The sequence below is a fragment of the Lampetra planeri genome, chromosome 47 (genome assembly GCF_965212315.1).
Source record: "Lampetra planeri chromosome 47, kcLamPlan1.2.h2, whole genome shotgun sequence".
Taxonomy (NCBI): domain Eukaryota; kingdom Metazoa; phylum Chordata; class Hyperoartia; order Petromyzontiformes; family Petromyzontidae; genus Lampetra; species Lampetra planeri.
The window spans coordinates 2,528,661-2,552,840 of record NC_136153.1 but is presented as its reverse complement, the minus strand read 5'-3'; the positions used below and the strand labels follow the sequence as shown (position 1 = coordinate 2,552,840).

Genomic DNA, 24,180 nt, shown 5'->3' with positions numbered 1-24,180 from the left:
AACATTCAAACTCCACGCGGAACAGGGGGAGAACATTCAAACTCCATGCGGAACAGGGGGAGAACATTCAAACTCCATGCGGAACAGGGGGGAGAACATTCAAACTCCACGCGGAACAGGGGGATAACATTCAAACTCCACGCGGAACAGGGGGAGAACATTCAAACTCCACGCGGAACAGGGGGATAACATTCAAACTCCACGCGGAACAGGGGGAGAACATTCAAACTCCACGCGGAACAGGGGGATAACATTCAAACTCCATGCGGAACAGGGGGATAACATTCAAACTCCATGCGGAACAGGGGGATAACATTCAAACTCCACGCGGAACAGGGGGAGAACATTCAAACTCCACGCGGAACAGGGGGAGAACATTCAAACTCCACGCGGAACAGGGGATAACATTCAAACTCCATGCGGAACAGGGGGAGAACATTCAAACTCCACGCGGAACAGGGGATAACATTCAAACTCCATGCGGAACAGGGGATAACATTCAAACTCCATGCGGAACAGGGAGAGAACATTCAAACTCCACGCGGAACAGGGGGAGAACATTCAAACTCCACGCGGAACAGGGAAAGAACATTCTAGATTTGAAGCTTTCGTGACTGCAAGGATTCATACTCTTAGGTTTTGTCGGTAAAGTCACGTAGGTAAATAATAACAATAATAACTGATTGAGTTATTTTCATTGATTATTTCATTATTATTTTTCACCTACGTGACTTTACCAAAACAAACTCAGAGTAGGGGGGGACATACAAACTCCAGGCGGAAAGTCGCCCGGGTCGGGAATCGAACCCAGGTGACTTGCAGCAAAACACACGACCGTTACCACCGCGACGCCCTGCTGCGCACGGCACGTAGAGCGAAACGTCGGACATCATACCGAACACGCACGCGGCGTCACAACCCGAGTCTGGGATGCGAAGTCTGCCGCACGCGAACCTCCCCGGCTCGCCTGGGGCCCCCCACCCTCGTGGCCCCCCCCCCCTCCTCCCGCCCCACACCCGCGTGGTCCCCCCCCCCTCCTCCCGCCCCCCACCCGCCCCCCACCAGAGCAAGCGGCAAGCGGCGAGAGATGAAATCAAAGGGAGGCGGCGGCGCGCGCGGCGCTCGTGCCGAGGGCATGGCGATGTTTCCGGCAGCTGTCCTTCCTCCTCCCCCGAAACCTGACCCCCTTCTCCCCCCTCCCCCCTGCCCCCCTCCTCCTCCTCCACCGTGCACCTCCCCCTGAACCCCACTACCCCCACCCCCCCCCCACAACTCCCACACAAAATCCCCCATCGACCCCGCGTGCTCCTTTGCTACAAAACGAATCTCCCACCCACCCCGAGCCAGGGAGGAGCGGCGAGCTGAGTCACAATTCAGTCGCTGCTACTTCCTGTGCGCAACTCGATGGCTCTCGGATCCTGCACCCCCCACCCCACCCACCACCCCACCACAGCCCCCGTGACCCCCCCCCCACTACACTTCACCACGCTACGTCCACTGCTCCAGACACACGAACCCCGAGGAGGGAGGTTTGATGCCCAACGGCGGCAAGGCGCGACTTCAAGTTCCGAGGCGCGGTAATGACGGCCTCTGCAATAAACTTCGCGCGAATGAACTCCCTGCCGCACACATCGATGTCTGAAGAGGGTCGGGACCGATATTTCATGATTAGCACAAGTGAGAGGATTCTATTCATTCATCGATTAATTCTTAGATTGGTGTTGATTACAGTTTTCTCTTCTGTTTGCACATAGTCACATAGTCACTTTAAGATGTTTTCTTGTTCATGTTTTTGTTTCCGATTCAAGAGCCGAATGGCTCACAGGGCGATATACCTGATACATGAAACTGAAACTCAACTCTTCGAGGTGCCGTCTGCCGGGTTGCACCACAGCGTGTTGCTCGCATACGATGTCGGACGTTTTGCGGCGTGACGTGCTGTTTGGGGGGTGGGGTGGGGTGGGGTGGGGGGGCATCTTCAGTGGCCGAGGATGACTCAAGTTGTGCTCGGGGGCTTCCGCTGACACCGCCCGCGCAATTTGGGCCTCGGAGCGTGAATTCGTGACCTTTGTTTGTCCGTTACGGGGAGGGGTCGCCTCCATCTCCCTCGTACAGAGAGATGACTCAGCGTGCACCAAGATGGGGTGCCCACGGTGGCTAGAACGTCAACGAATTTGCTTTGAATTTCGATTTAAATCTTTCGTGACTGCAGGGATTCATCTTCTTGGTTCTTTCGGTAAAGTCACGTAGAAGGGAGATAATAAAATAATAAAAATAAAGCATAATAAAATAATACAATTCTCACGAATTCTCACGAAGTTTCGGCCACAACGCAAGCAGCCGTCCTCAGGTGAAGAACAGGTCTGTCGGAAAGACAGCGTCTGAATGAACACCGCCAAGCTTGGCAGCGTATATTTAAGCTGGGTTAGAGGGGGAAGAGCGCCTTGACGCTCCGACAGACCTGTTCTTCACCTGAGGACGGCTGCTTGCGTTGTGGCCGAAACGTCGTGAGAATTGTATTATTTTATTATGTTTTATTTTTATTATTTTATTATCTCCCTTCTACGTGACTTTACCGAAAGAACCAAGAAGATGAATTTGCTTTGGATGCCGGAGGTCGCGGGTTTGTTTTCCGACCCTGACGCCTGCTGCTGTACATTTGGAGTTTGCGGTGTTTCTCTCCAACGTGGTCGCGTGAATTTTTCCTCCGGGTCCTCCGGTTTTCTCCCCACCACATTTAGAATCAACGTCACGCGTTTAGAGTCTTTGGTTGCTTTGAATGTCCACACCAGCCACTTCATTAAGCTCTCATTCGTGGCCAAGTCGCTTCTGCAAAAGAGATATATGGTGCAGAGGGCATAACCAGTAAAATGAAACTAGTAACTCTTGTTACGTGTTGATTATACATTTGGAAGGAAAACCCCAAAGAACCTGAGAAAAATCCTCACGACAACGGGGAGAGAGACACACGCAAACTCCAAATATACAGCAGGCGTTCAGGTCTGGATTGAACCCACGACCTCCTGTGCACCAGGCGAGGTTAGTCAACATCTCCTAGCTACCGTGATGATGAGAGAGACACGAAAACTCCAAATTTGTAGGCGTTCAGGTCGGGATCGAACCCACGACTTCCTGTACACCAGGCGAGGTAGTCGACATATCCTAGCCACCGTGATGATGAGAGAGAAAGACGCAAACTCCAAATATACAGCAGGCGTTCAGGTCGGGATCGAACCCACGACCTCCTGTACACCAGGCGAGGTTAGTCAACATCTCCTAGCCACCGTGATGATGAGAGACACACGCAAACTCAAAATATACAGCAGGCGTTCAGGTCGGGATCGAACCCACGACCTCCTGTACATCAGGCGAGGTAGTCAACATCTAGCCACCGTGATGATGAGAGAGACACACGCAAACTCCAAATATACAGCAGGCGTTCAGGTCGGGATCGAACCCACGACCTCCTGTACATCAGGCGAGGTAGTCAACATCTCCTAGCCACCGTGGTTCGAGCGTCACAGCCGACAAACCTGGGGGCATCAGCCAGAGCCTAAAAAAGAGAAAGGAAACATGTTTTAATCTAGATTTGAAGCTTCCGTGACTGCAGGGATCCATACTCCTTGGTTCTTTCGCTAAAGTCACGTCGGTATAAAATGCAATTAATGAAATCACGACGTTTCGGGCGCAACACAAGCGTCCGTCATCAGGTGGGACAACCACAGCAAGACATACTCTGAAGTGGGCCTCTCGTTACAGCAGCAGCCCTTTTGCCCACTTCAGTAATTGTCTCTTGCTGTGGTTGTCCCACCTGGTGACGGACGATTGTGTGTTGCACCCGAAACGTCGTGATTCAATTGGTTTTATTTTATACCTACGTGACTTTACCGAAACATGTTTTAACAACTCCCCAATCGCCTTTTGCTCCGACAGCCGCCCGTCGGCATCCACAGCGCTAACAGAATGCATCCGGAGATGAAGAATCGTGGTAAAGGGTTGATGAAACATTGCACGGCTCGCCTTGGCTGCTGCTGCTGATGTTACTGCTGTTGCTGCTGCTGATGTTGCTGCTACTGCTGCTGTTGTTGCTGCGGCTGTTACTACTGCTGCTGCTGATGTCACTGCTGTTGCTGCTGCTGATGTTGCTGCTACTGCTGCTGTTACTACTGCTGCTGTTGCTGCTGTTGCTGCTGCTGATGTTGCTGATGTTGCTGCTACTGCGGCTGTTACTGCTGCTACTGCTGCTGCTACTAATGCTGCTGAGGGTACTGCCGTTGCAGCTGTTGTTCCTGTTGCAGCTGCTGATGTTGCTGCTACTGCTGCTGTTGTTGCTGCGGCTGTTACTGCTGTTGCTGCTGCTACTTCTGTTACTGTTTCCGATGTTACTGCTGCTGCTGTTGCTGGCAGCTATTGCTCATGCTGCTGTTTGTGCTACGTGGAGGTCGCGTTCTCTCGCCGCGTGCTACGCTCCCTCTGTGTTCACCACACTTGGTTTAAACACAGCTTCTTCTTTCTCAACCCACTGCTCGATGAACGCCTCCCCGAGGCTGCGTCGATTCACGTGACGAGAGGGGGGCGAGTGGACGTGCGGCAAGGAGCGGCACAGATCACCCTGGCCACTGATGCTAGCCGTGGCCGGGAATCGAACTCAGTTCGCTGGGTTCATGGCGCAGTGCGGGTTGGTCGTGCGCGTTGTCTGACCATACTTCACCACGCTGGTCAGTGCGAGATGGTGAGTGTGTGAGCTGGTGACAGCGATTGTATGGGGGTAGTGAGTAGCGTAAGTGACAGGGAGTGAATCTACGAATTGGTGGGCGAGCGAGTGTATGGGATGGCGAGGTGGGAGGTGAGTGACTTCCTAAACGAGCTGGCGAGTGCGTAAGCGAGCGAGTGAGCGTGCGAGTGTATGAGCTGGTGAGTGAGTGAGTGAACGAGCGTTGTGGATTTGGTGAGCGAGATAGTGAGTGGTGAGCGAGTGAGATGGTGAGCAGAGTGGTTGAGCGTGCCGCGTGTGCGCGCGCTGTCAGCACGCATTAGGGGAGGGGGGGCGCGGGAGGGGGGAGGAGAGGGGAGGGGAGATTGGGAGGGACTGCCCGTAGCGCGATTTCCACTTACGGGAAACGACGGGGATGACGCAGCCTACTCCACCTCTGCTCCATCGCGGGCTCTCGCTCTCTCACTCACTCACTCTCCACCACCTCCTCCACCCTCGCGAGAGCGCGACTCTAACGCAGGCATAGAGCCCCTCCTCTGCAACCTCCTCCTCCTCTTCAACCTCCTCCTCCTCTTCAACCTCCTCCTCCTCTTCAACCTCCTCCTCCTCTTGCTCCCTTCGACAGAGCGAGCGACTCAGCACAGATGACTCGCCGTGCCGTGCGTTCAGCGTCTACACGGGACAACTGCGTCTCTAAAGATCGGGGCCCGTAGACTCACGCAGATACCCATAGACTCACACAGAGAGATCCATGGGCTCACACATACCCCCACAGACTCACACAGAGACCCATAGACTCACACAGAGAGATCCATGGACTCACACATACCCCCACAGACTCACACAGAGACCCATAGACTCACACAGAGAGATCCATGGACTCACACATACCCCCACAGACTCACACAGAGACCCATAGACTTACACAGAGACCCATATACTCACAAAAAGACCCATAGACTCACACAGAGACCCATAGACTCACACAGAGACCCATAGACTCACACAAAGACCCATAGACTCACACAGAGACCCATATACTCACAAAAAGACCCATAGACTCACACATAGACCCATAGTCTCACACATACCCCCATAGACTCGCACAGATCCATATACTCACACAAAGAGACCCATAGACTCACACAGAGACCCATAGACTCACACAGAGACCCATAGACTCACACAGAGACCCATAGACTCACACAGAGACCCATATACTCACAAAAAGACCCATAGACTCACACAGAGACCCATAGTCTCACACATACCCCCATAGACTCGCACAGATCCATATACTCACACAAAGAGACCCATAGACTCACACAGAGACCCATAGACTCACACAGAGACCCATATACTCACAAAAAGACCCATAGACTCACACAGAGACCCATAGTCTCACACAGATACCCATAGACTCACACAGAGACCCATAGACTCACACAGAGACCCATAAACTCACACAGAGACCCATAGACTCACACAGAGACCTATAGACTCACACAGATGCCCACAGACTCACATAGAGACCCATAGACATATAAAAACGCAATATTAGCTTAACACATATATAGAACGACTGCACGTGACTGCGTCTCTAGACGCTGAACGGGCGCAGTGTCTGTGGTGATTCTGTAGAGAGGGAGAGAGTGAGGGAGGGAGGCGGTCACACACAGAGGAGGGAAGGCATCGCTTGAGCCTGGACTCGATCATGGGCAGGGAGTCGACAGCACGGGCGACTGAGGGAGGAGAGTTCCAGACCTTGTGGGCAGCAGAGGAGAAAGAGCGACCGCTCTCTGAGTGAATGTTGCCTCGGGGCTTCGACAGCAGACCTTGTTTTTGGAGCAGAGAGAGGAGTAGAGGGAGATTAGATGTAGGAGAGTGCGTGGAGGGGAGTAGAGTGAGATGGGAAGTAGGAGAGTGCGTGGAGGGGAGTAGAGTGAGATGGGAGGGGGAGAGGTAGGAGAGTGCGTGGAGGGGGAGTCGAGGGAGATGAGAAGGAGAGGTAGGAGAGTGCGTGGAGGGGAGTAGAGTGAGATGAGAGGTAGGAGAGTGCGTGGAGGGGAGTGGAGTGAGATGAGAGGGGAGAGGTGGGAGAGTGCGTGGTGGGGAGTAGAGGGAGATGAGAGAGGAGAGGTAGGATAGTGCGTGGAGGGGAGTAGAGTGAGATGAGAGAGGAGAGGTAGGATAGTGCGTGGAGGGGAGTAGAGTGAGAGGAGAGGTAGGAGAGTGCGTGGAGGGGAGTAGAGTGAGATGAGAGGGGAGAGGTAGGAGAGTGCGTGGAGGGGAGTAGAGTGAGATGAGAGAGGAGAGGTAGGATAGTGCGTGGAGGGGAGTAGAGTGAGAGGAGAGGTAGGAGAGTGCGTGGAGGGGAGTAGAGTGAGATGAGAGGGGAGAGGTAGGAGAGTGCGTGGAGGGGAGTAGAGTGAGATGAGAGGGGAGAGGTAGGAGAGTGCGTGGAGGGGAGTAGAGTGAGATGAGAGGGGGGGGGGGTCGGATAATGTAGAGAAGAGTGGAGTGAGATGAGGGGGATAAGTAGGCAGGTGGGAGTCAGTGCAGCATCTTGAAGACACGGAGTGAGATCTGCGTATAGAGCTGGGGTGGGATCGGGAGCAGGTGGGTGCATGGGGCGACGCGGTCACAGGCGTGGTGAGACGACCGGGCCACGTGCAGGTGAAGGATGCGGGGAGGTGAGGAATGTGGGGAGGTGAGGAATTTGGGGAAGGATGTGGGGAGGGGGATTGTGCGGGGGGCCGGCGGGGTGAGGTGTGGGTCTCAATGGCAGCAGCCGGGGTGAGCTGGAGGTGGGGGGGGGGCATCACCCCCCTCGCCAGCACCCCCCCCCCCCCCCCAGCCAGTTCACACACATTAGCGACGATGTAATCGCCTATTACCGCTTCGTGTGACGTTGCGATGATTGTAGCGGCCTCTAGCGGCTGCCGGAACGGGCACGACCGCCATCGCCTCTTGAGTCGTCCCCCACCCCCCACCTCTTTGTAATCGGTTTCGGGAAATGGTCCTTGTACACCCCCCCCACCCCCCACGTTTTACTCCACTCAGAGTGCCCGGTCGGCCCGGGGTCGGGGCCCCCCTTTGGGGGTAAGAGCCCCCCCACCCCCACACCCTCTACCTCCCCTTCCGACTCCACGCGCCACGGCTCTAACGAGGCCACGACGGTTGCGCGAACTCGGTTGTTGAATTATTCAGCGCGAGGCGATGTGGGGGGTGCGTAGGTGGTGGTGGGGGGGGGGGAAGGAGTGGGGGGGGGGGTAGTGGGGGGGGAGTGGGGGGGGTAGTGGGGGGGGGTCTGTGCGCCGCGCACGCGGTGATTGATTTTATGACACAAACGCTCAGAGCAGTAATGCAGTCAGATGTGGCGATGGGCTTACGCGTGGATGGGGGAGGGCGGGGGTGAGGGGGGATGGGGGGGGGGGCGGCGGGGTAGGGGGATGGGGGGGAGGTTAAGGAGGGGGTGTGGGGTCTGGTTCTACATGAGCCACTTCCAAGGGTCATTGTTACGATGCCCGTTTTCTTAGTCGCCTCCAACCCTCCTCCTCCACACCATCAGCTCCCCCCTACTCCTCCGCCCCCACTTTCCCCAAATGAAGCGGCTACCCCCGGGCTAGTTAAAGGGGCAGCCCTGCAAGTGCTGCCTATCGCTACTCTTGGCGGAAGGGGTCTCCAGTCGAGAGTCGTTTTCGCGTTGCTCTTCCACGCTGACCAGACGGCTTTGGGAGACGAGCGAGTACCCACACTTCTGCCCCAACGCTACGAGCTCTGCCCATCGATTTCATATTGTAGTGGGCAGGGGCGTTGGCGGGGAGAAGTAAGACCTGCCTCCCATTGCTTCGCCTGCAGCGCAGGCAGAAGGAATGGAACAGGCGACGTCTGATTCGCAGGTCATAACGAGCTCGCCATCACCGCAAGCTCCCTCGGAGCGCGCCTCGCTCAAGTTAAACGCGCACAGCTGATGCTGTTGCTGCTGATGAGGATGCTGCTGATGATGGAGATGGTGATACTGATGATGCTCATGATTATGATGATGCTGATGATGAAGCTGCTGCTGAGGATAATGCGGACGAACGGAAGGAGGGCAACTGAGACGAGGCGAACGGCAATCCCCCTGGAAGAGGCCTCTCTCCCGAAACGTGTGTTCCTCTTTGTACCGCTCGAACGCGGAGTAGTTCAGAGGGGGGGGGGGGGGGTGGGAGGGGAGCTCTTGGGCCTCCCCTAGATCGACTCAGCCTCAAATGAGTACCTGGTGCGGTGTGTAAGACATCGTCACTGAAGAGTCAAAGGCGGCCGGGCGTGGTGCTGGCCACCCACCCCCTCGTGTGCCGTGCCGGCCTTCACCAGGTGCTCGCTAACAGCACTTGTCCCAACAGTCTGTTTCAGGCTATACGAGGATCTTTGTCTTCGGGGTGCGTGTGGTAGTCGCCGTGGATCTTGTTTACTCTTCAATGGAGCTAACCCCGGCATTAAGCCTAATTGATCCGTGCCACTCATTTAGCACAGGGTGCGGCGAGGGTGGGGGCTGGGGAGAGAGAGGCGGGGGGGGGGGAGCTATGGACAGACGGAAGGCAGCGACGGAGGGGTGGAAGCAGCGAGAAGAGCCGAGAGAGGCGATTTGCTCGAGTCAAGTTGGGAGATCTTCATCCAGCCGTGGATAGACCATGCTGCTGCTGATGCTGCTGCTGCTGATGATGCTGCTGCTGCTGATGATGATAGAATAATGAATGGGAGACAGGAGGAGGAGGAGCGCACGGATCATAGAGCGCACGCAGGGCGGAGGAAGCGTTGTACCAGTTTGCGTGTACTGTACGCTGAACTTTTTTTGCACCGTACGTAGCCAACCGTGCTAATCGGAGGTGCGGGTTGTTTAGTCTGTGGTCGAGACTGTGAGTTAGCCTTGAGTAGGCCCTGTGGTCGAGACTAACCACGGAGCGGCAGTCGAGAGACGGAGCGCCCCCCGTGAGGACGTACACCGCGGAGATGGAGCCGTGAAATTGGCGTGAGCCACGTGGATTGTGAGAGGTGACGGCTGCTTGGGGGAGGCCTTCACTCAGCAGTGGGTTGATCATGGCTCATGATTGATGATGATATCGTCAGTGGCGAGTGATATCCGAACCATGCCCTGTGCCAGCCTTCACCAACCGGAACTGAACACGGAGGAGGTCATCATCCAGCAGTGGATTCACGAAAAGCTGTACGTTAAAATAGAATCCGTCATGAAATTCCAGCCACTCTCAACCTCCCAATGGATAGAAGCCTCCTCCTCCTTACAGCTATTGAGATGGGGAGGGTGGGTGTCGTATTGACCATACTTCACCACCCCAGCTCAGTGCGGGTCGACTAGGGGAAGGTGGGGGGGGGGTTTGACTCGCCGCTGACGTTAGCCGTGGCCGTCCATCGAACTCGTGTTGAGATTCATAGCGCAGTGCGCTCACCACTGCGCCACCGCTCCCTGCAAAGGGCTAACAAGAGCCAATTTTTTGTCGACCCGCCGCTGGATGAAGGCCACCCTTACAACCGCGTCGGTCCGCGGAGATGATTTGACCATACTTCACCGCCGATGGTCAGTACGGTTTCACCACCAGAACCGCAATTAAATGATTCGTTAAGATAATCAATTTAGTTCCAAATACGCCAAATTTTATCGCCAGCGTCGATCACGCTTGGATGCAACTGATCGCGTGTAACGGGCAGCTCACTTGAGAGGGTACACAGGGACGGGGGGGGGGGGGGGCAGAGGGGGGGGGGGGGGCGGGAGGGGTGGGGGGCAGAACGGGGTACGGGTGTGGGGGTACGCTCCCCCCCCCCCCTGTTTGTTTTATCTGGGAGGGGGGTGGCAAAACATCCCGACAGGACGGCCCTGGAGGAGACGGAGCTAACTAAACACTTAGCAAACAGCCCCCCCCCCCGCTCTTCATCTCCTCGCACCCCCCCCCCCCCCGTTTGTCAGCAGCGTACATCACTCGGAGAGTTGTCAGAAAATCAATTAATTACTCCTGAGCAGCAGCATGTGGAAGGGTCCAGACAACGCTGCAGGTTGAATAATTTACACGCGGAGAGACCCAGGAGCGGGCGAGCGGCACACACACACACAGGGTACACACACATACAGGGTATACACACAGGGTACACACACACACACAGGGGTACGCACACAGTGTACACACACAGGGGTACACACACACAGGGTACACACACACAGGGTACACACACACAGGGGTACACACACAGCGTACACACACAGGGTACACACACACAGGGGTACACACACACAGGGTACACACACAGGGTACACACACACAGGGTACACACACACGTAGCGTGCACACACATACAGCGTACACACACACAGGGTACAAACACACAGGGTACACACACAGGGTACACAGACACAGGGGTATACACACACACAGGGTACACACACACAGGGTACACACACACAGGGTACACACACACAGGGGTACTCACACACACAGTACACACACACAGGGGTACACACACACACAGTGTACACACACACAGGGTACACACACACAGGGTACACACACACACAGGGTACATACATACAGGGTACACACACAGGGTACACACACACACAGGGTACACACACACACAGGGGTACACACACAGGGTACACACACACAAGGTACACACACAGGGTACACACACACACAGGGTACACACACACACAGGGTACACACACACAGGGTACACACACACAGGGTACACACACACAAGGTACACACACAGGGTACACACACACACAGGGTACACACACACACAGGGGTACACACACAGGGTACACACACACAGGGGTACACAGACACAGGGTACACACACAGGGTACGCACACACACACAGGGTACACACACAAAGGGTACACACACAGTACACACACACAGGGTACACACACAAAGTGTACACTCATACAGGGTACACACACAGGGTACACACACAGGGTACACACACACACAGGGTACACACACACACACACAGGGTACACACACAGGGTACACACACACACAGGGGTACACACACACAGGGTACACACACACACACACAGGGGTACACACACACACAGGGTACACACACAGGTACACACACACAGGGGTACACAGACACAGGGTACACACACAGGGTACGCACACACACACAGGGTACACACACAAAGGGTACACACACAGTACACACACACAGGGTACACACACAAAGGGTACACACACACAGGGTACACACACAGGGTACGCACACACACACAGGGTACACACACAAAGGGTACACACACAGTACACACACACAGGGTACACACACAAAGGGTACACACACACAGGGTACACACACAGGTACACACACACAGGGTACACACACACACAGGGTACACACACAGTACACACACACAGGGTACACACATACAGGGTACACACACAAAGGGTACACACACACAGCACACACACAGGGGTACACACACACAGGATACACACACACAGGTACACACACAGGGTACACACACACCCACAGGGTACACACACACAGCGTACACACACAGGGTACACACACACACAGGGTACACACACAGCGTACACACACAGGGTACACACACACAGGGTACACACACAGTGTACACACACAGGGTACACACACACAGTGTACACACACACAGGGTACACACACAGTGTATACACACACACACACAGTGTACACACACACACAGGGTACACACACAGTGTACACACACACACACAGTGTACACACACACAGGGTACACACACACACAGGGCACACACACAGTGTACACACACACACACACAGTGTACACACACACAGGGTACACACACACACACAGGGTACACACACAGTGTACACACACACACAGTGTACACACACACACACAGTGTACACACACACAGGGTACACACACACACAGGGTACACACACACAGGGTACACACACACACACAGTGTACACACACACACAGGGTACCCACACGTGAAGCCCTGGGGTTGGTGGATCACGAATCGTCGAGAGCCCGCGAGGGAGAGGCAGTAAATGAGGGAACGCGTTAATAAAAGGGCGGCAGTACAGCAAGTGGGTTCGTAAACCGTGTCACGTCGCCCCCCCCCTCCCGTTCTCGTATAGAGCAACACGGTGCTGAGTTTTCTCTGGGATGCTCATCCCCCTCCTCCCCTTCCTCCCCCTCCTCCTCCTCCCCCCCCCCCCTCCTCCTCCCCCTCTTCCTCCTTCCCCTCCCCCTCCTCCCCCTACTCCTCCTCTTCCTCCCCCTACTCCCCCTCCTCCTCCTCCCCCTCCTCCCCCTCCTCCCCCTCCTCCTCCTCCCCCTCTTCCTCCCCCTACTCCTCCCCCTCCTCCCCCTCCTCCTCCTCCCCCTCCTCCTCCTCTCCCTCCTCCCCTTCCTCCTCCTCTTCCTCCTCCCCTCCTCCAACTCCCCCTCCTCCTCCCCCTCATCCCCCTCCTCCTCCACCCCCTCTTCTTCCTCCTCCCCCTCCTCCTCCTCCCCCTCCTCCCCCTCCCCCCTCCTCCTCCTCCCATCCTCTTCCTCCTCCTCCCACACGGAGCCATCACGCTCGCTCACACAGGAGCTCAAGGCTTAACTTGCTGCTACATGTGGTCGGCATCTTCCTGAAAACCTTGAGCCTCGGTGAGACTTGTCTGAATAAACAAGGGCTCCATCATCGTCCTCTTCATCATCGTCACCGTTCCTACCATCAGCGTCGTCCTCATAATAACGAGCATAACCCAAATCATCATCATCACTCAAATCATAGACATTGCCACCACCATCATCACCCTCGCCGCTTCACCGTCGTAGCCTCCGACTTAATCACGTTGACGAATGCTCACCTGCCCTGCCCCCCTCCTCCCCTCCACCTCGCCACCCGTTTCCCATCGCGCCCCTAACCCTAAATACCCCTCCCACCCCCTCCCCTCAGCGCCCCCCCCCTCACTCCCCACCAGTCCGTGGCTCGCCACTGATGTTCGCCGTGCCTGGGAATCAAAGCGCACAGAATGAGCTCTTGGCCGGGCCGAGTCATCGACGACCGAGGCTCGTGATACGACTCGTAGATGCTGTGCGTAATGAGTTCTTACGAGCCCCCCCTCCCCCCCGCTACAGCCGCTAGAGGCTGCTACATTCACCAAATGTGGAAGCCAACAAAAACAATGGCTACTGAACACACATCCTGGGTCGGTCCCCTTGAGGGAGGCGTGAGTCTCAACCTCTCATCTCACTCTACTCCCCTCCACGCACTCTCCTACCTCTCCACTCTCATCTCACACTACTCTCCTCCACGCACTCTCCTACCTCTCCCCTTTCATCTCACTCCACTCCCCTCCACGCACTCTCCTACCTCTCCCCTTTCATCTCACTCCACTCCCCTCCACGCACTCTCCTACCTCTCCCTCTCATCTCACTCCACTCCCCTCCACGCACTCTCCTACCTCTCCCATCTCATCTCACTCTACTCTCCTCCACGCACTCTCCTACCTCTCCCCTTTCATCTCACTCCACTCCCCTCCACGCACTCTCCTACCTCTCCCCTTTCATCTCACTCCACTCCCCTCCACGCACTCTCCTACCTCTCCCTCTCATCTCACTCCACTCCCCTCCACGCACTCTCCTACCTCTCCCATCTCATCTCACTCTACTCTCCTCCACGCACTCTCCTACCTCTCCCCTTTCATCTCACTCTACTCCCCTCCACGCACTCTCCTACCACTCCCCTCTCATCTCACTCTACTCCCCTCCACGCACTCTCCTACCTCTCCCCTTTCATCTCACTCTACTTCCCTCCACGCACTCTCCTACCTCTCCCTTCTCATCTCACTCTACTCCCCTCCACGCACTCTCCTACCTCTCCCCTCTCATCTCACTCTACTCCCCTCCACGCACTCTCCTACCCCTCCCCTCTCATCTCACTCCACTCCCCTCCACGCACTCTCCTACCTCTCCGCTCTCATCTCACTCTACTCCCCTCCATGCACTCTCCTAGCTCTGAGACAGTGGTGAAAATTCCACATTCGTATGACGAGGGCGAGTCTATCCATATGGCGACTTCACCACAAAGCCGTGGGATGATGACTGTCTCAGTCCACGCCCAATCAGGAGTAAACTCTGCTTCTGATAACGTTTCTGAATCGTGTCCTCGACTGCCGTAAGAAACTTACCGGGGACCAGTCGCCTCCTTGTCTCTCTTCTATCGCTACTACCACGGTCACCGTTGCCGTGGACTTCACGCGTTGATTCCTCTACCCGTCTTGAGGACGCGGTCTCAACCAGACGCAGTAGTTTCTCATTCACACTGCGTTCACTCACCACTCGCTCACTCACTCACTCCACCTGCCAACTCACTCGAACACTCACCCACTCTGTCACTCTGTCACTCAGACATCCACTCACCACTCACTCACTCACTCCCTCCACCTGCCCACTCACTCACCCACTCACCCACTCACTCACTCCGTCACTCAGACCTCCACTCCTTCGCTGACACATTCATCCACTCACCCACTAGACACAGATCCCCCTATAGTTTATAACAGACTGTTGTGTCAAGCGCTGTTAGCGAGCACCTATCAAGGCCGCCACTGCACACGACGGGGTAGGTGTCCAGCACCACGCTCGGCCGCCGTTGTCTCCCCAGTGACGATGTTTACGCACCGCACTAGGTACTCATTTGAGGCTGAGTCGATCTAGGAAAAGCCCAGGACCGGTTCAGATAATCGTCACTGGTGTTAGCCGTGAGCGGGAATCGAATCCGCGCTCTACACTTCCACTCACTCACACACATACAAACCCACTCACTCATCCACTCACTCACCCAATCACTAATCACAATGTAGGTCACCCATTAACTCACCCACCCACTTACCCATCCACCCACTGAACTCACCCATCGACCCACTCACCCACCTACCGACTCGCTCACTTCCTCACCCACCAACCAAACTGCAGGTCATCTCACTTCTCTGTCTCTGCTTCTTCTCTCGCACTCCTCCACTTTGTGAATTCGCTCCTCCCATCCTCATCACCATTATCATCATTGCCCCCCCCCTCCCCCTACCAGCCTCGTCACTACAACAACTTCGCTCTTTTCACGCCACGTGTTCGTTCGTTCTTATTAACACCTTGAACAGTGCTGTTTGTTGCTCGCCGCTGAGCGTTTTGGATCTGTGGGCAAAACAACTTTTTGGGAAGAAAAAAAACTGTGACAATCTGGGCCACTCTTGACAGACTCTCTCTCTCTCTCTCCTTTCATGAAATAAAAATTAAATATTTTTGCGAAATTTATTTTTGGGTCTTTGTGAGTGGGAACGCCGCCGCCGCTGCTGCTGCTGCCGCCTCCATCGCGAGCGACCCTGGAGAGAGAACGAGACGGGGGGGGGGGGGAGATCGTCCAATCGAGGTGCAGACAGAGGAGCACAGAATCACCGCTGTAAAATAGCCCCGGGCTGACACAAGCAAAACTCTCAAGCGAATTCGCCGGGGGGGTGGGGGGGGGGGGGCGTCGTGCGGACGGAGAAAGGGGGGGGGGGGGCTGGCTGGAGGCTAGATAGTAGGGGGGGGGGGTAAGAGGGTTTTTTGGGGGGGGGGGTTGAGGGGGCGGGGGGGCAGGGTGGGATGACGGGGGGGGGGGGGGGGGGGCTGATCAGACCCTCGTATTTAACGGGCGCCAGGTGCTTGGCCCTGGCTCTTACCCCGGGGTCCCTGGCAGCCACCTCGCGACCTCCTCGAAGCCAAGCGCCTCGGTGCCCCCCCCCTCCTGAGTTGTCCACCCCCATCGACCACCCCCCCCCCCCCCCCACACAAACCGACCCCATCCTCTCTCGCGTGCAACTCGCCCGCGTGAAGTTTTCTCATCTCGAGGCGCGTCCAAACCCATCCGATTTGCCGAGTCGAGCTGCGTCTCGTTGTAACCGAGTCGTGTGTCCAGTGACCCCCCCCCCACCCCCAACACACCCACCAGGTACAACGCGGACCTTATCGCCCGGTCACTCGCCGTCCGAACCGCCTCGAAGCCAGGGACCCATCTCAACCTCTCTCCCTCCGACTGTCTCTGCGTCACCTGGGCGGTGTCCGCACGGGCCTCGTCGGAGCCTCTCGTCCACCACGTGGGGGCCTGCTCGACCCTTCCCCGCCTCGTCCACCCGACGGAGGTCGCCCCCACCCGCGATGAGCGGGGCCCACTTCCCCCTCCCCTCCCCCCTCTCCTGGGCCGCGCTCCTCTTCATGCAGAACTGCCGTGCCACGCGCATCTTCGGTAACCTCATCATTAACCCTCCTCCTCCTCGCTAATACTCCACCACCTACCCTCCTACCCTCCTCCTCATTAACCCTCCTCGTCCTCTTCATACATCCTCCTCCTCCTCACACATCCTCTTCCACATCATCAGCATCATCATCGTCAGCATCACCAATCTTCCACACCAGTATCTCGATTTTCCTTGCCCCACAATCTCGTCCCCTGAATGTCCTCACATTGATGGTCCGCTTCTATGTCGTCACATCCTGGATCTAGCCATCACCTCCTTCACATGCGCATCAACATCCTCAACATCATCGCCATCCACCATCACCACGCGGCCTCGTGTCTCCGCGCGTACTTCCTGTTCGTTGTTTGGTATTTGGAGGTTGTTGTTATTTTTCTTGCTGCCGCGGGGTCAAACACGTGTCCCATTGACCTCTGAGAGGATATAACCATTGGCACGTGCGGACCTGACCTCAAAAGTAACATAACTTGACCGCTAGAGTAACACGTGACCACTAGAGTACCACGTGACCACTAGAGTAACACGTGACCGCTACAGTAAAGTGACCGCTACAGTAAAGTGACCACCATAGTAACGTGACCGCCAGAGTAATCTTACTGCCGGAGTAACGTGACCGTTAGAGTAACGTGACCACCAGAGTAACGTGACCGCTACAGTAACGTGACCACCAGAGTAACGTGACCACCAGAGTAACGTGACCGTTAGAGTAACGTGACCCATAGGATTACGCGTGACCGGTCGGAGTAATGCGTGGCCGCTCGAGTAATGTGACCGCCAGAGTGACATAACCGTTAGAGTAACGTAACCACAAGAGTAACGTAACCACTAGAGTAACGTAACCACTAGAGTAACGTGACCACTAGAGTAACGTGGTCACTAGAGTAACGTGACTGTGAGAGTAACGCGTGACTGCTAGAGTAAAGTTTGCGCCAGACTAACGTGACCACCAGAGTGACGTGACCGCTATACTATCGCGTGACCGATAGCGTGTCACGTGACCGCTAGCGGTCACGTGACCGATAGAGTGTCACGTGACCGATAGGGTGTCACGTGACCGATAGAGTGTCACGTGACTGATAGAGTGTCACGTGACCGCTAGACTGTCACGTGACCAGTAGAGTAACGCTTTACCGCTAGAGTAACGGGCATTCTTTAATCGACCCACAATAGAACACACGAACCAACCATCCAACCATACTCACCCACCACAACCCAACCACAGTCAAACCCCCCCCAACCAACCACAACCGTCAAACCAAACTCCCTCCCCCCATGTATTCTACGTCGACTGTTGGAGCAAGGTGCTGTTAGCGAGCACCTAGTAAGGCCAGCACGACATACGGGGGTGGGGTGGCCAGCACCACCTTAGTCTCCCGCGAACCAAACACACACGCATACATAGCGGCAAGCACATGCACGCCCAACCTGGCGCCGCTGGCCCGTGTGGACACGGCTGCATATACCTGCACGCACGTGTACATAACACGCGGAACCCATTACCCTCACGACCAGTTAGCGATTACTGAATCCACTGCTTCACCAGACTTGACCACACTGCACAACGCTGACCACCGCCAGCTGCTGACGCGGTGGCCCAGGTTCAGACAATATCCTCTTAAAGTTGACCGCGGCAGGGAATTTAAGTCAGATGGATGTAGGTTAACACGAACAAACTTCAACTATTTGATCAGGTAAGGCCCACTGAGCTGTACAGCTCTTTTTCAGAAGCGAACTGGCCGCATATCATAGCTCCACGAAGTGGCTTACCACGTGGACATTTCTAGCAGCCGAATACTCTGAATGCGTGTTTCTAAATGTGGGGGGAAAACGGGAAGACCCGGAGAAAAATCTATGCGATCACGGGGAGAACACGCACACTGCAAATATACAGCAGCAGGCGTAAGGGTCGGAATCGGAATTGGACCCACCACCATCTATATACCAGGCGAGGTAGTTAACATTTCATAGCGACCATGATGATGATGAGAGCGAGAGACACGCAAACTCCAAATATACAGCAGCAGGCATCAGGGTCGGGATTGAACCCACGACCTCCTGTATACCAGGCGAGGTAGTTAACATCTCCTAGCTACCGCGGTACCCCATGCATGTTGGACTTCTTTCGCACCGTATGTAGCCAACAGTGCGCTAACCACTGCGCCACCGTTCAACCCCCTCCACCGTTTGCCCCGCCGCTCCATCCTCAAAAAACAAGCAAAGATCCCCGTATAGCTATCATAGACTGTAGGGGCAAGAGCTGGTCAGGAGTAGCTATGAATTCCTGCTGAGATGTTAACTCCCTTTCCTGATATACAGGAGATCGTGAGTTCAAACCCGACCCTGACGCCTGTAAATTTCGAATGTGTATGTCTCTCTCCCCGTGGTTGCGTGGATTTTTTCTCCGGATCCTCCGGTTTTTCCCCCTCCACATTTAGAAAGGTGCGTTTTGAGTATTTGGCTGCTATACATTTCCACGCGATGATAAGACCATTCGTTGGGGCTCTCATTTATTGCCAGGATACTTCTCAGAACGAGCTACATCGCTCAGCGGGCCTTTCCTGGTCAAATAAAAACTAGTTTAGGTAAGTAGAAAATAAAATAAATCACGACGTTTCGGGCGCAACACAAGCGTCCATCGTCAGGTGGCAAAGCATGTTCTGCTGCTGAGGCAGACTGTTTTAAAATGTTGAAATGGGTGTAGCTCAAGGGTCATAAAGAAGTGGCCGGGGCTAGTGATGTTAATGTGAGAAATCAGCATGTAACTGTGAGATAGGAGGAGAGTGGCCTCCTCGACGAAGGCACGGAAGTGGCGATGTTACATGCTAATCCCTCCCATTACATCACTAGCCCCGGACACTTCTTTATGACCCTTGGGCTACACCCATTTCAAACCTTTAAAACAGTCTGCCTCAGCAGCAGACCATGCTTTCCCACCTGATGATGGACGCTTGTGTTGCGCCCGAAACGTCGTGATCAATTTTATTTTATACCCACGTGACTTTACCTACAGAACCAAAGAGTATGGATTCCTGCAGTCACGGAAGCTTCAAATAAAAACTAGTTCAGGTGAGTTTTGTATTTACATAGAGCACCGGGTTACTCATTTAAGTGTGAGTGGACCATTTGGGGACACCCCGAAACAGATTCAGATGTTTGTCACTGATGTTGGCCGTGAGTGGGGAGTCAGTGAGGAACGTGCGTGTGAATGAATGGGAAGCGGCAGCGCCGTGGTTAACACGATGCGCTACGAATCAGACGACCAGAGTTCGATTCCCGCTCACCACCAACAAGAGCGGCGTTTGCCTGATCCGCTCCTAAGTCGAATTCAGCCTGAAATGCGTACCTGGTGGGATGTGTGAACATCGCCACGAGGGAGACAAAGGCGGCCGGGCGTGGTGCTGGCCACGCACCGCCCTCGTGTGCCGTCCCGGCTTCAATAGTTGCTCGCTAAAAGCACTTGCCCCAAAAGTCTGTTAAGGCTATACGGGTGATCTTTGTCCCCTTGTGTGGGAGTGTGAGATGTGGAAGTACGTTGCGTGAAAGTCAGCGTCCAATAACCCGCACACGGGGCGCGCGTGAGAGTTTGCGTGAGAGTCAGACAAAGACAAAGGTCCCCCTGCTGTTGGGGCAAGTACTGTGAGCGAGCATCCCCTGAAAGCCGGCACGTCACACGATGGTGGCCAGTACCACGCCTGGCCGCCTTTGTCTCCCTAGTGGCGAGGTTTACGCATGAGACACTCATTTGAAGGCTGAGTTAACTTAGGAGAGGCCCGCGATTGGTTCAAATAATCGTCCCTGGTGCTGGTGTTTGGTAAATTCGTAGCGCTAACAAAGATTCGCCCTTTAGCCTTTACAAACTGTTAGCAAAGTACGAAAGAAGTTGAACATACGTTGGGGCAAGCGCTATAAGCAAGCACTTATGAAAGGCCAAAATGACCAGTACCATGCCCGGCCGCCTTTGTCTTCCGAGTGGCGATGTTTACACATCGCAGCAACGAGGGGAGACCCAGGACCGGTTCAAATATTCGCCACGGTTATCGGTCGTAAGAATTGAACCTGGGTCGCCGGGTTCGTAGTGCAGTGCGCTAACCACTCTGCGCAAACCACGGCGCTTGTGCCAGGCTAGGTGGACTTTGAGGCCACGTGAAGTGTCGAAGGCCCGCTTGCAGAAGGTCGCGGGACAGACCCAGGGGCCCTGGGTTGACCGACTGAGATGACTGACAGATGCAACATTTGTGCTCCCCATTGTATAAATTACGTGTGTTTTAGGCGCCCGGCGCTCCGCTCGTTGTTGTGAGCGTCGCTCCTCTGCTTCTCCGCTATTGTTAGAGGGAAAAACTACCTCCAACTGCACAGAAGCGTCCTTCACGAGCCTCTTCCATGGAGGACGGCTCCACATCATCCCGTACCACATCAGTTCCATCTCTTCTCGAGACCGCGCCGCGCCCGTTGTAGCAGTAGAGGTCTCACTCCGAATCAGCAGAGCGGCGTTTTCTTTTCACGCGGCTGCGTAACGCTGTGTGGAAAGCTTGCTCGGGTCTTCTTGGCCACGGTTAAGATCTCCCTTCTCTCTATGCTTGCGAAAAGTGGCATAGACACACACAAATACAAAGATCCCCCGAACAGCCTTTAACAGACTGTGGGATGGGTGGCCAACACCACGCCCGACCCCCTTTGTCTCCCCAGTGGCGATGTTTCCACACCGCGCTAGGGACTCATTTGAGACTGAGTCGACCTAGGGGAGACCCAGGATCGGTTCTGATAATCATCACTGGTCGTGTTAGCCGTGAGCGAGAATCGAACTCGGGTCGCCGGGTTCATAGCGCAGCGCGCTAACCGCTACACTACCGCTCCCCACTGACACAACAACAAACAAACACACACACACACTGACACACACACACTGACCCACCGACACACACACACCGACACACACACACTGACACACACACTGACACACACACTAACACACACACACTGACCCACCGACACACACACACCGACACACACACACCAACACACACACACCGACACACACACACTGACACACACACTGACACACACACACTGACACACACACACTGACACACACACACCGAGACACACACACTGACACACACACACACCGACACACACACTGACACGCACACACACACACTGACACACACACACACTGACACACACACACTGACACACACACACTGACACACACACACACCGACACACACACACGGACACACACACACGGACACACACACACACTGACACACACACGGACACACACACACGAACACACACACATCGACACACACACACTGACACACACACACGGACACACAGCGCGCGCGTTCCGCGCCACGCGAGTCATGCTGCCGCCCACGCGCACGGCATGAATGGGACAGGGGAGGGAGGGTGGGGGCCGGGAGGAGGGAGAGAGAGGGAGAGAGAGGAGGAGGATGAGGATGTATTTTGACAGCGTGCAAGGTTTCGTTTGTGAGACGGCGAGGCGACGACTCTGCCAGCAACGGGCGAGAGGGAGGAGAGTGGAAGGAGAGAGGGACAGTGGAAATGGAGGGTGGAGAGTGGGAGGAGAGAAAGAGGGAGAAAGGAGGAGAGAGAGTGGGAGCGTGGAGATGGAGGGATGAGGGAGGGAGGAGAGAGAGTGAGGGTGGAGATGGAGGGAGGAGAGTGGGAGGGAGGGAAATGAGGGAGGAGAGAATGAGGAGTTGACGGAGAGAGAGAGGGAGGGGGAGAAAGGGAGGGAGACGGCCGGTAGGAGATGAGGGAGGGAGCGTGAGAGAGGAAGGGAGGCGATGAGGGTGGTGGTGGTGGCAGCAAAGGGAGGGAGAGTCCTAAGTTCGGGGGAGGGAGAGCGGAGGAGGCGGGGCTCACAACTCTACGTTTCGCTCCGCGTACCCCCCTCTCTCTCTCGTTCTCACCCCCACCCCCCACAACCACCACCGCCTCCCCCCCCACCAATGTGCGCGCGCGCGCGCCCCGGACCAATTAGGCGGAGTTCAGTTATTAAGGCGCCGATCAATGAGACGGAAGCCACAGCAGCAGCAGCGGGCGGAGAGAGAGAGCGAGCGAGCGGTTGCGCGCGCCGCCGTAGCGGATTTACCCGCGCGGGACTCTTCGAACGCAGCAGCAGCAGCCTCTTCACGCGCACCTGGGATCGTGACACGCGGCAGACCCCACCTTCTCCTCTACCTCCTACTCCCCCCCTCCCTCTCCACCTACTTCGATAACTCATAACTCTGACTGCTGCCCCGACAGCTGCAATCCCCCCCACCCACCCACCGCTTCCAGGCCACCGTCCCCGTGGCTCTCGGCAGAGCGCGGCGCCGTGCAAGTGGCTACATCCCGCGCACCTGGATTGCGGAACGCGGATTCCACCTCGTCCACCATCTCCTCCTCCGTCACCTACTCCACCTACTCTTTCTCAAGCTATTGCCGCTAAGACTGCCACTGATCCTCCATCTCATCCCCCGACTCCGAGCAGCAGAGTTTGTCTAAGTCCGTGATTCGCGCCGTGACTCCGCGGCCCGCTCTGTCGACAGCAGCGCGCGTGTGACCCGTGCCGCGACTCCATCATCAACACCGTCACCTCCTCGTCCACCATCACCTCCTCTGTCACCTCCGCCGTCGCCACTCAATCCGACTGTGATGCATATTCCCGTAGACGCGGGCGTCAGTCGTCGCTTTACGCCGCCGTCCACCGCCCTGCTGCATGCCGCCCATCACCACCACCACCACGGCAGCAGCAGCAGCAGCACCAGCAAGATGTCCAGCGACGCTCCTCCCTTGAGCCACCAAGACGGAGCTCTGATGGGCGTGAAGATGCGCGGCGCTGGAGGCGGTGGAGGTGGCGGTGGAGGAATCGGAGGTGGAGCGCACGATCGGCCCATGGGGGACGTCCTGGCGGACCACCCGGGCGAGTTGGTGCGAACGGACAGCCCCAACTTCCTGTGCTCCGTGCTGCCCTCCCATTGGCGATGTAACAAGACACTGCCCGTGGCCTTCAAGGTGAGAGAGTGAGCGAGAGAGTGAACGAGAGGGTGACCGAGAGAGTGAGCGAGAGAGTGAGAGAGACGTGGGGGTTTACATAAAGCAAAGTAAAACAAAAATTACGAAACGATGAGCGAAGCAAAGTGCCGACTACACCG

General features: G+C 55.8%; 1 protein-coding gene and 1 pseudogene across 1 annotated transcript in view; one reads left to right on the top strand and one right to left on the bottom strand.

Annotated features, from left to right (window-relative positions):
- The window catches only part of LOC144733439 (uncharacterized), a 50,637-nt pseudogene extending 33,638 nt beyond the window's left edge, over window positions 1-16,999 (bottom strand).
- A 5,970-nt stretch (window positions 17,000-22,969) lies between these two features.
- LOC144733499 (runt-related transcription factor 1-like) overlaps window positions 22,970-24,180 on the top strand; it is a 42,658-nt gene continuing 41,447 nt past the window's right edge. The window contains 1 exon segment of the mRNA XM_078615428.1: window positions 22,970-24,040. Coding sequence (XP_078471554.1) covers window positions 23,681-24,040 — 360 coding nt within the window. The 5' untranslated portion in view covers window positions 22,970-23,680.